The 12,203-nt window shown below is 57.9% G+C and overlaps 1 protein-coding gene across 21 annotated transcripts in view; it reads left to right on the top strand.

Annotated features, from left to right (window-relative positions):
* Nucleotides 1–12,203, top strand: part of NCOR2 (nuclear receptor corepressor 2) — a 243,161-nt gene that overhangs the window by 154,544 nt on the left and 76,414 nt on the right. For 19 of the 21 annotated variants that reach the window (XM_030821637.1, XM_030821636.1, XM_030821653.1 and 16 more), the window contains one exon: nucleotides 10,408–10,547. In XM_030821637.1, coding sequence (XP_030677497.1) covers nucleotides 10,408–10,547 — 140 coding nt within the window. The remainder of the gene's footprint in view (nucleotides 1–10,407; nucleotides 10,548–12,203) is intronic. The other 2 variants (XM_030821643.1, XM_030821639.1) reach the window with 2 other exon arrangements.

Below are 12,203 nucleotides of genomic sequence, written 5' to 3'. Positions count from 1 at the left end.
TCTGAGTCCTCAGATGTGAGTGCATGTCGGAATCACTGGAAGGGCTGGGGAAACCCAATCACTGGGCCGCACCCCTCACCCCACAATAGGGCCAAGGCCCAAGACTCTGGATTTCCAAGGAGCTCCCAGGCGTTGGTCTAGGACCCTGCTGGGAACCTCGGTGCTGGGGGTCAGCCCCTGAGCAGGGAGCGGGGTGGCTGAAGGGGTTGTTAAGCCTGAAGTGGGCTACCCCACAGCCCAGACTACCCATGGGGGTACACTCAAGCTGGAACGGCCCTTCCCAGGTGTTTGGGGTGGGCAACGGCCTCCCTGGCCAGGGCCCAACTTGGATGAGGCAGCTCTGAGCTGAGTTATTGTCAGCAGGCCTGACAGCCAAGGGCAGCCAGCCCCTTCCAGAAGGGAGGTCTGGCCAGTCCAGCCCAGGAGGCAGCCTGTGCATCTGCATGTTTGCAAAGCCACGCTTTATAGATGCTGTGGCCACCCGAATGCTTAACCACAGCCTGGCAGCAAGATGCCAGTGCCAGTGTGTCATCCCAAGGACACCTGCCCTGTCTGAGGCGCTTGGACCAGGCCTAGACCTGTGCCGGCCCTTCTCCGCCCTGTCACCCCCACACCATGTGTCCTGTACCAAAGCAGTTTGTGTGTCATTTCGATGGTTGCGTTTCTGAAACTTGGATGGTTATAAAGTGGAATATAAAAGTCCTTGATTAAAAGTGCTGGCCATGGGACGTCTCTGGACTCAGACCCGCGCTGTGTGCGGCCGCCTTCACTCTGGCCCACCTTGGCATCTACGGCACTGGTGCTCGGCCTTGTGGCCGGCTGGAGGCAAGGGATGTGCATGGCTGTTTGGAGTGATGGGATTGCCTTCTTGTTTAATGGAGGGTGCCATCCTCTTTCTGGAAGCTTCTCTGTGTTCTGACATGGGGATGCAGGCCCGGGCATAGGCTTTTGGAATGCTAGCCCCTCCACACCCACCCCCATGAGCCCCCACACGCCTGATCTTTGGCAAGGGAGGGCCGAGCCCCCACCTCCCGGAACCTGGCCCCTGAGATCGGCCGTGAGCGGCTTTTGAGCCTGGAGGCTGGGTTGAGGCCCGAGCATCCTCTCCTGGGCTCCGAGCCCCATCGCCACCACCCTGAGGTGAATCACGGACTGTGGGGCGGCGGGGGGAACAGCTCAAGCGCTGGCACAGTGGTTTATTGTCCATGATTCATTGATGGAAGGGCCGCGTTATCCTAGTGAATTGCAAAACCAGAGCCCAGGAATGCTGGGGCCTGACTGCAGACCGTGGGGGGAGCGAGGATGTGAGGCTGGCTAGGCCAGGTGGCACCCTGGTAGCCAACATGGCCTTCCCGCAGCGATGGGGGTTCATGTGGCCAAGGGCGCCTCTCTTTCTGCAGAGATGGGACACAGATGGGAACAGCCCGTCCTGGGCTCCAGTCATCCAGCCTGGGTCCAAGAAGGAAGCCCAGGGAGGCCGAGGGTCTCCACCGACTGCTGCCGTCCCGCCTGCGCCCGCTCTCCACCGCTCCCCATCTCTGTCCCTCTGGGTCTGCTCTGCCCAAGCCCCCGGCTCTGAATCTCGTGCATTTTTCTAGGTTTCTCTCTCTCTGTGTGTGTGTGTGTGTGTGCGCGCATGTGTGTGTGTATGTGTGCACGGGTGGCTACGTCTGTTTCTCTTCCCATGTCTTCCTCCCCCTTTCTATTTCTCTGTTTCTTTATCTCTGTGTCCACGTCTCGTCTTTCTCTGCATGTGCTTTCCCGTTTCTCTCTCTTTCACCCATCTAAGTCTTTTAACTCTGTCTCTAGCTCCCTCTATCCCCTTCTCTCTCTCTCTCCCCCATCTCCTCTCTTCCTCCTCCCCTGCCCCCTCCCCTCCTCACCCTGTCCCTGGGTCTCTCCTCTCACCCTTCCTCCTCCAGGTCTCTGCTCCTCCCCTACCTTTCTCTCTCCTCCCTCCCACTATGGCCCCCTCTCCCCTGCCCCCTCTGTCTCTCCTCTCCCAGCTCTTCGCAGAGGGACTGGTGACCTTGATCCTCTTGCTGTGGCACTCGGACAGCTTGCACAGGGAACAGTATGACCGGGAAGGCTGTTCCAGGGGAGGAGCAGCCAGGCTTGGTCCCCGGGGAGGGGCAGCCACTGTGCGGTGGGTGCTGGTGTTCAGGGCTAGCTGCCTCCCCTAGGTGCTGAAGTCACTTGATGATGGGGACCGGTGGCAGGGCGGGCCAGATCGCCCCAGGCTGTGTTTCAGCTCCCAGGCCAAAGGGCTTGTATCTTGTTTCAAACCCGCTGCCTGCTTGGGGCTGGGCCAGGATGGGCCCACAGCCTTCTGGTGGTGCCGACCTTCCCAGGCCTGCCGGAGGAGGTGGCCGTGTCCTCTCCACTCAGGGCCAGCTGGGCTGGGCAGGATTGGGTGCAGATTTAGGGTTGAAGTGAGCAGATGTCTCTGGTTTTCCTGCCCAGCTTTGTGCTAGGTGGGGAGACAGTTGGGGGCTCCCCACGTCCTGCAGTCAGGGATGTTGCTCCCAGGGAAGGCAGCTGGTGGGTGGGCCGGAGCCCAGGGTTGGAGCAGACCGGGCTGCAGGTTGAGGAAACGACCAACACGGCCTTTGCATGGGCCAGGATGCAGTGCAGGGGCGATTGCATCAGAGAGGCAGAAGGAGGTGGAAAATGTGAGCGCTCCCCAGGCAGCAGATCGGTCAGGATCCGGGGGCCTGGGGGGCATCTCAAGCTGGGCTGCTGGAGTCAGGAAGTAGTTCCCAGAACAGCAGCCTTGGTGTCTGTGGCAGCTGGAGGCGCTGAGGGAGGGGCCCTGGCAGGCTCACAGGTGGCAGGCTGTCCCTGGGGGATGGGTGGTGTTTGAGTCTGTTCTGCAGGGACATCATTCTAGGTGATTCCCTCATGGACAAGACAAACAAGGTCACCCAGGTGCGGTGGCTCATGCCTGTAATCCCAGCACTTTGGGAGGCTGAGGTAGGTGAATCGCTTGAGCCAGGAGTTCAAGACCAGCCTGGGCAACATAGTGAGACCCCATCTCTACAAAAAAATTTAAAAATTAGCCGGGTGAGGTGGCATGCTGCTGTGATCCCAGCTTCTTGGGAGGCTGAGGTGAAAGGACTGCTTGAGCCCAGAAGGTGGAGGCTGCAGTGAGCCGTGATCATGCCACTGTGCACTTCAGCCTGGGCAATAGAGCAAGACCCTGCCTCCAAAAAAAAAGGGCAAACAAGGTCCCTGGAGCTGACACCCATGGGGGACTTGGACCATGCGCAAGTCAATCAGCATGGCAATTTGAGAGAGTGTTAAAGGGCAAACATGTAAGCCAGGGTCAGGAGGCCACTGCTGGGCAGGAGGGCAGCTTTTAGGGGGCTGGCCCCAAGGCTTCTCTGAGGAGGTGTCCCTTGGGCTCAGACCTGAGTAGTAAGAAGGGACTGGCCAGGCAGAAGTCGGGAGAGCACCCCAGGCCGTGGGCACAGCACGTGCAAAGGCCCTGAAGCAGGAACATGCAGGCCATCTTCCAGGAGACAGGTGGTGGGCACAGGGAGAGCTGCCCTGAGGGAGGCGGGCAGGGGCCAGGAATCCCGGCCTCAGAGCAGGAGCAGGGATGGTGGATTTGATGCCGAGTTGCAGGACGGGATCTGAATTAGGATTTACAACAGAGCCTCGGCTGGCACAGCACACATCTGTACAGGCGGAAGAGGCTTCCATGTGCGTGTTAAATGTTGCTCACGTTCTGTCGACACGCATCTTTCTGCCGTAGAGTGCTGGTAAATGTTTAACAACCAGCTTTCTGTAGGGGGAAGCTGCGTTCGTAGCACGTGCCGGTTGCCATGGTGTAAATAAATCCTCTCACCATGCCCAGTGCCATGCGACAACGTGCTGCCGCTGACTTGCAACTGGGGAAAGATGCCCTTAGCACCAAGCTGTCTTATCCTGTCCTCACCCTGTGCGTGCAGTTGGTGGAAGTTGCCTCCATGGCACAGATGACTTCGTAGCTCCATGTAGCCAGATGATCAGGAAGCAATGCCCTTGGAGTGCTTGTAACCTTTGTTTTCTTTTTTTAAAACAAGTTTATTATTTTTTTAGAGATGCAGTCTCGCTCTGTCACCCAGGCTAGAGTGCAGTGGTGCAGTTGAAGCTCGCTGCAGCCTTGATCTCCCAGGTTTAAGCTTTGCTCCCACTTTAGCCTCTTGAGTAGCTAGGACTACAGGGATGTACCACCTAATTAAAATGAGCACCACCAGCTAATTTGTAGCGACAGGGTATCACTATGTTGCCCAGGCTGGTCTGAACTTCGAGCCCTAGACGATCCTCCTTCCTGGCCCTCCCAAAGCACTGAGATTACAAGTGTGGGTCACCTTGCCAGGCCATAATTTCTTTAATTGTAAGGTTATGTGTTTCCATTTTTAATAATGGCCATGAGCTTGTAGCCACTGGGTCCAGCACACCTTGGTATACCTTTTTTTTTTTTTTGAGACAGAGTCTCGCTTTGTCGCCCAGACTGGAGTGCAGTGGCATGATCTCGGCTCACTGCCAGCTCTGCCTCCCAGGTTCACACCATTCTCCTGCCTCAGCCTCCCGAGTAGCTGGGACTACAGGCGCCCGCCACCACACCCAGCTAATTGTTTGTATTTTTAGTAGAGACGGGGTTTCACCGTGTTAGCCAGGATGGTCTCGAACTCCTGACCTCATGATCCGCCCGCCTCGGCCTCCCAAAGTGTTGGGATTATAGGCGTGAGCCACTGCGCCCGGCCACGCCTTGGTATATCTTATAAAAAGACAACCCTTAGCTACTCGGGAGGCTGAGGCAGGAGAATGGCGTGAACCCCGGGAGGCGGAGCCTACAGTGAGCTGAGATCGCGCCATTGCACTCCAGCCTGGGCGACAGTGAGACTCCGTTTCAAAAAAAAAAAGACAACCCTTAAACGCACTGAGACGGCCTCCCCCGACTGCATTGTCCCCAGCAAGGACAGGAGACTGAATCCAAGGGGCAGAGAGCAGGTGTTAGGGAAGAGCTGCCAGCAACAGGGAACTCTGTTCTGCCTCGGCTGTGACCCCTGGCCCCACTTTCCACACCAGCCCCAGGCTCCTGGGATCCCCGTCCCTACACTGCCAGGAGGTGGAAGGTGTCATGAGGACGCGCCCTCTCAGGGGCACCTGGCACGTGGTAGATGCTCAGTGAAGTGTTTGTTGAATGAGTGCATGAGATTGAGCCACGACAGTGCTGCTGGGTATTGGGAAGTTCTCCTGACACATTTGTAAGGACTTAGCATCTGAGAATTAAATCTCATCAACCCCTACGTGGGTGGTCGCAGCACCTTCTCACTGGACTGTCTCCTCTCAATCCCAGAATCCAATGTCTTCCTTCCCATGACCTGCTATTGGATTGCTCTTTAACATGGGGCGGGTCATGTGACTCCCCGCCGCCGCTGCACCTTTCGAGAAAGGTCCCTGGGGGCTCCCACTGCCCTCAGAATGCCTCCTGTATTTCTGAACATGGGTGTTAGCCCTGGCCGGGCCCTCCAGCCATGCCCCAAAGTGCCACTTGGTAGGCACAGGGGACATTTTTCCGTCGCCATGCCTCAGAGGCCTCCTGCTCTACCAAAGCCCCTTCCCTCGCCCTGCATGTCAGCACGCCTTGCTGCCTCGTCTGCACCATGAATGTGCCTTTTGAATGTGTCCTCATCACTGGCGCCTCTATCTGGCCTGTCTTTGTCAACCTAAATGCAAGCTCCATACAGTTGGGGGCCACATCTTTCAGTGGCTGGTGTGCCCCTTGGGGGTTCAGGGCATGCTGGCGGAGGGAAAGAATCAGGCAATGGCATCATTTGGCTTAAATGGGCATAGGGAGGAGGCTGTGAACCCCCAGCCCAGGGCGGAGGTAGGGCACCTGGGTGTAGGACCTTCTAGGAAATGCTGTGTGACCTTGGGTGAGTTACTTAACCTCTCTGTGTCTTTACATTCTCATCCATAAAACTGGGATGATACCAGTTGTTGGGAGGATTCAAGTAACAGGTAGGAAGCGATTAGGAGAGGAAGGCCTCATCAAATGTGCTCAGCGAGCGTTTGTTGTTTTTATTAAGATATTTTTCTGCATAGCCCCCAGTCTGGGGCTTCTGCACAGGCCCAGCCATGCGCTGCTTGTCCAGCAGGCTCAGGGTTACGGGCTCAGTGTCCAGATCTGGGGGCAGGTGTCTCTTGGGGCTTTGGGCCAGTAGCTCTGGCTAACCATAGATCCGGTAGAGTTTGTCACAGAGTTGTGCTGTGGTTTGGGGGGATGTTTCTGTCCACGCACGGGGCACAAACACACCGTCAGCCTGACCATTGGCACGTCTGAAAGGCAGAGGTAGCCCTCCACCACGAGGGCGGGGTCCTTTGAGATAGTGGAGCTGGCTTCTAGCTCTTTCTGATTCCCCTTCTTTCAGGCCCCTCACGTTGAGGGAATGGTGCCCACAGGCGTTTTCTGCTGCACAGAGTCCTTTGTGTGCCTTGTGAGACAAGGATTCTTGAAGGCCTTGCTCCTCAGTAGGATCTGAGGCCAGCCGTGGCAGCTTCTCCTGGCACAGGTTAGAAATGCAGAGTCCCAGGCCCCACCCCAGACCAACTGAGTGGGAATTGGCAGGGGATGTGTGTGCACCTTCAGGTGTGGGTAACACTGGCCTGGAGCAGAGTGCTCTAACGAAAGTTCACAGGCCAAATCCGGCCCACCACCTGCTTTTGTAAATAAAGTTTTATTGGCACACAGCCATGCCCTTTTGTTGATATAAGGGCTGCTTTCACAAGACAGTGGTAGAGTTGAGAAGGGGGTTGACAGAGACCGCATACTTATCCTCTGGCCCTTACAGAAAACGTTTGCCAGTCCCTGGTAAAGCACTGGTTCTCAAATCTGGCTGCCCATCGGGATAACCTGGAATTTAACATACAAACGCCTGGGTCTCAGCCCAGAGATTCCGTTGTCATTGGTGTGGGGTGTGGCCTGGGCATCAGGACTTTGCAGGGCTCCCCACGAGATCTGAGTGTGCAGCAATGTCATGGGACCCTGAGAACCATGGCCCCCAGTGGCCCGGGAAGCCCAGCAGGTGCAGTTCTGCCGCTCCATGGACAGGCCCAAGACCCAGCAGCCCAGCCTCGCCAGTGTCGGCCACTGCGCTGGCTGCCCTAAAACATAGAAGGCTTTGGGGGCTGAGCCAGCTGCCGGGTCCCTCCAGCTCCTCGGGGGGAGTTGTGAGCTGGGGCCTCCCTCTCCCTGCATAATCTCCCAGCAGCGAGTATGAGTGGCCCTAAATCAGTCCCTCGGCCTCCCGGGTGGCCGCTGCGAGACCCTGCAGGTGTTCATCATTAAGGCTGCCGGGGTCTGTCCCACTGGAAAGCATATTTTAAGGCCAGGGCTGCTCTGGTATTCCTCCTTTTCATCTTCCCCCACCAGACTCATTCAGCGTGGGCTGCAGGGATGCCTCTCCCACAGGAGATGTTGAGGCCACAGGAAGTGAGGAGCCTGTGCACAGGGCCCTAGGCCTTGGCTGCAGGGTGGCCCAGAAGGTGTTGTGCTAGTGGGTGTTGCTGCACCCACTCCAACCAGAGGGCGAGGGTGGAAGGCACACCTGCCGTGGGGGCTTGTTAACATGTCAGGGAAGAGGAGGAGGCCGGGCTTGGTGCCAGGATTGCACTTGGTGCCTCAGTTTCCTGTTCTGTAAGATGGACGGGTGGGTGGGAAGGGGAGGCCATGTGGGACAGAGCCAGGCACGTGGTGCCGTGAGCAATCGAATATGGAGACATGGGGGACGACTATCCAGGAGAGAGGGGGTTGTGGGCAGGCCCTGGCGGGGCTTGTCGAGTCTGGAGTGGGAGGCGGGTAGGATAGGTAGACAGGGTGGGCTGGCGAGTCTGCAGAACACAAACTGTAGATCCTGGCTGGGGGTTGGCTGAGACTCTCAGCTGGGGCTTTGGGGGCAGCAGGGTCACATCTCCCACACTCAGGGCTGTCAGCCTTCTTTGCTCTGAGACCTTTGCCTCTCTGAGCCTATTTCCTCCTCTGCAGAATGTGACCAGTGATCACTGCTGTATTTCTGAGGCTGGGATAGTGTTTGCAAAGCACTTGGCGTGGTGCAGGGGGTGGGTGACCCCCCGTGACGTCCCTCCGGGTCGCTGTTACTCGTGGTGTTTTCATCTTCATCAGGACTTCAGAGGGGCCAGGAGCCGGCCCATGTGAAATGGACAGCATAGTGCTGGGCGTATAGTCAGCTCTCGGGGATCTATGGGGATTTTCTCCTCTGCACCAGCCTCTTCCTCCTTGGGGCTTTTCTGAGGACTCAGGAGAGCTGCGGTGGGGAAGGCTCGTAGCTCAGGGCCTGGCCCAGATGCATCCCTCTCCCGACTGGCCCCTGCCTGCGGCCTGGTGGGTGTGGAGCTGCATTTACTGGCCATGCCGGGGCAGACATTAGCCTGATTCGTTGGTCCATGGGTGAGGCCCCAGGGGGTGATGGAGCCCCCACCAGCCTAGGTGCAGGGGCTGATGGGCAGATGCTCTGGGAAGTAGGCTCCGTGGCCACTGCTCCCATCCGGAGGGACGCCGCAGCCCAGGTGGGGACTTCTTGGCACAGACGTAGCTGAGTGTGGTCTCAGGAGACACCAAGCTCCGTGTGATTCAAAAGCCTCGGCCCTGCCCAGACTCTGGCCCTGGGCTGTTGCCAGGGACATCTGACCCGGGGAGACGGCATCCATGCTGGGCAGCCCAGGGAGCAGGGCTCCCTCCCAGCCACATCACTCCTCCCTCCCCGGGTCCCCACCTCTGCCCACATCGGGCAAATGTGGACAGAAAGGACACTGTAGGAACAAGCCAAAAAAACCTCCCTGCCCCAGCTTGACCTCCAAAAGAGGCTTCACCTGCCGGCTGTTTAAAGGTTACGTTTGAGGGTTCGAGGTCAGGAGAGGGAGAACAGGTTGGTCCCAGGATGCCAGGCACCTGTTGGGGAATCAGCAGCAACCTGGGGGCCAGGGGACTGTTCCAGGTCGGGCAACTCTGCCCCTTCCTGGCTCCTCTTACAGAACATGGTGGCAAGGGATTCCTGGGGAAGAGAGGCAGATGGCAGGCCTGAGGCTCTGCCCTGGACCCAGCAGCAGCCTCAGGGAGCCCACAGTTGCCTGCAGCAGTCAGACCCTTGCTGTTTTTCTGCCCCATCCTAAATGAAAAGAGGCTGGAGAGAGCGTTGTGTGCGGGGCGGGCACCTGTTCCTGGCAGGAAGGAAAGGCAAGAGAAGGGAGTCTCTCTCACCTCCCCGACCCCTCCTCTTCCATCTGCTTGGAGTTCTTGCTCCCTGGTTTGAAACATTGCCGTGACTGTGCCCCTGGTACACATTAAAAGGCTTTGGGGTTTATTTTTATTTCGCTTGGCTCAGAGGGATGGAAGGATGGTCTGGTTTGGCAGCTGCCTGCAGGGAGGACCTTGGGGTGTCCAAGAAAATCAGTGTGTGTTTTAAAAGAAATCAGGCAGGATGACAGGAAATCGGGAGGCGGTGCCAGGAGGAGCTCACACTCCCTCCTCTATCTCGGTGAGGGGAGGGGCGGTGGGCTCAGAGTGGCTGGGACAGGTGGGGGACGCAGACGACAGGAAGAGGCCCAAGTGAGGAGGCTGGCTTGACTCCCAGCCTGTCTCATCTACTCTGTAAAATGGGCTTGTTCTGTCCCCCTGGGGTGCCGGCATGCCAGAGAGACCAGGCCCAGGCAGCAGGAGCAGCCACCTCCACGCAGGCCTGGGGGCCTTCCTGGGCTCTGGCGAATCAGGGGCATCCCCCCACCTCCCCGTTTTACAGACTCGGAGACCGAGGCTTAGAGAGGTGGCCTGAGCTCTGTTGCGGGCAGGGCAGGGCTGGGGCATCAGGGGTGTGTCCCCAGCTTCCCAGATGCTCAGGCACCCCTGCCGAGGCTCACCAGGGCACCTCTCAGCCCGGATCACATCTGCCCCTCTTAAATATCCGGGCCAGATGCGGATGTAAGCATGGTGAGGATTCTCTCATTTCAACCTCCCAGACCTCAGCTGAGGCACGGGAATGCTGAATACCCCCACTGTCAAGGCGAAGGAGTCGGCACAGAGGGGTTAAGACCCTCATCCAAGCTCACACAGCCACCGTGTGGAAAGGGCAGGAATTGAAGCCAGCACTTCTGACACCAATGCTTCCTGCCCCTCACCCCGACTCCGCCTCCCCAGGCCCCTAGGGCGGCAGGACCCCAGGCCGTGCCTGTCCGCAGCTCAGGCCAGCGGGGCCTGGCTTCCCGGTGGTTTATGACCTCTTCTGGGTGGACTCCACGGGTTTCCTCCTCCTCCCCCAGCTCAGGCTGAGCCCAGGTGCAGAGATTCACCTGTTCGCGGTTTTCTTTCCTCCCCACTCCCCTCTGCCCTCCCCCGGGGTCTGACAGCAGCAGCAACAGCAGCAGCAGCAGCAGCCCATGCCCCGCAGCAGCCAGGAGGAGAAAGATGAGAAGGAGAAGGAAAAGGAGGCGGAGAAGGAGGAGGAGAAGCCGGAGGTGGAGAATGACAAGGAAGACCTCCTCAAGTAAGGCAGCCTGCTGTGCCCTGCAGGGCCCGGCCGCTGACCCAACCCGGGTGGCTCACGGGTCTGGGGAACCCTTTGTAGAGATGGGTGGGGCGCCCACCAATTGCCTGTGAGCAGGGGGCAGGGCTTTCTGCTCGTTTGCCCCTGACAGCCCCCCTTCCGGAAGCCCACCCATCGCCCTACTCCTCCTCCCCGGCTCCCCCTTCTCCTCCGCCCTCCCTTTCTTTCTCCAACCCTCTGGAGACTTTAGAGACGGATAGCTCATTTGAGCTCCACTCCTGAGCTAATAAATCCAGGCAATGACTTTGGAACTCTCTGCCTCCCCGCCTCCTCCCACTCTTTCCTCCTGAGGCACCAGGAGGGGGGAAGGGGGGATCAGAGGCACTCCTGGAAGGACTAGGTGTGCAGGCGGCTGCTGTCACCTTTAGAATCATCGATGGCAGTGTGAGTTCTTGCAGATCAAGGCACAGCCTCGCCGCGGGGGCCGTGACAGCCTCCTGTGCCTGCCAGGGGCTGCGGGAGTACAGCCAGCTGGAGAAAGGGGGGCGGCACGACTTAGCGCCAGGTACCTGTAATGGGCTCAGGAATTTGGCTTCAGAGAACATCTGGCTTCCTCACCCCGTCTCCCAGACGCTTCCAGCAAGGGCCTTTCAGGAAGATGAATGGAAAGGCGGAGGTGATCAATCTGAGTCTCCCGCAGTAAAACTCTCCCCAGTCGCTTCTGCGAGAGCCCCGGCTCGGGTATCAAGGTTGCGAGCACCCCCACACACCTCGGCTAGGCCTGCATAAAACCGGCAAGAGAGTTTCCTCCTGCCAATGCCTAAGATGCCTGGCCCTTGATAATACTGAAGGCCAGTGTATTGCCTCTTATAGAGCCCCTCTGGAAATAGCTCCTCTCTGGTGAATAAAATGGCCCTATAAATTGCTGCCAGCCCACACCCCCATTTAGTTCACCAAATAGTCTTGCAGACAGTATCTCTCTATTCGGTGCATAAAATGGCCTTGCAGATAGCCACCAGCCCAGAAGAAAGTAGCCTTGCAGGAAAGCTCCCAGTACCTCCCATTTGGGGAATAAAATAGCCAGCCAATTAACTACCTGTCCACATGGCCTTATCGGTGAATTAAGTAGTTGATAGCCCATCCATTTTTTTTTTTTGAGACGGGGTCTTGTTCTGTCACCCAGGCTGGAGTGCAGTGATGCAATCATGGCTCACTGCAGCCTCGACCTCCCAGGCTCAAGAGATCCCCTTGCCTTAGCTTCCCAAGTAGCTGGGACCATCAGCATATGCCACCACGCCTGGCTAATCTTCTGATCTTTTTCTTTTGTAGAGATGGGGTCTTGCTGTGTTGCTCAGGCTGGTCTTAAACTCCTGGGCTCAAGCAATCCTCCGACTTCGGCCTCCCGAAGTGCTGAGATTACAGGTGTGACCCAGCACACCTGGCCGCAACTCCCTTTTGAGAAATAGCATGGCGTTGTCCTGCCAGCTGTCCTCCCACTTCTGGTGAACGTGGAGATCCTGCAGACGACCCCTGGCCACCCTCACCTCAGGCCTCTCCCCCTCTTTCCTAGCGTCCGATTAGTGCCATGGCTGGCAGCCAGTGCAAATCCAGCTGAAGAAACAGTCTCCTTCAGTGGCCGTTTGATTTCCCGGCTCG

The sequence above is a fragment of the Nomascus leucogenys genome, chromosome 10, assembly GCF_006542625.1.
Source record: "Nomascus leucogenys isolate Asia chromosome 10, Asia_NLE_v1, whole genome shotgun sequence".
In the NCBI taxonomy this organism is placed as follows: Eukaryota; Metazoa; Chordata; class Mammalia; order Primates; family Hylobatidae; genus Nomascus; species Nomascus leucogenys.
The sequence above is the reverse complement of the archived record's forward strand: the minus strand, read 5'-3'. Positions and strand labels throughout refer to the sequence as shown.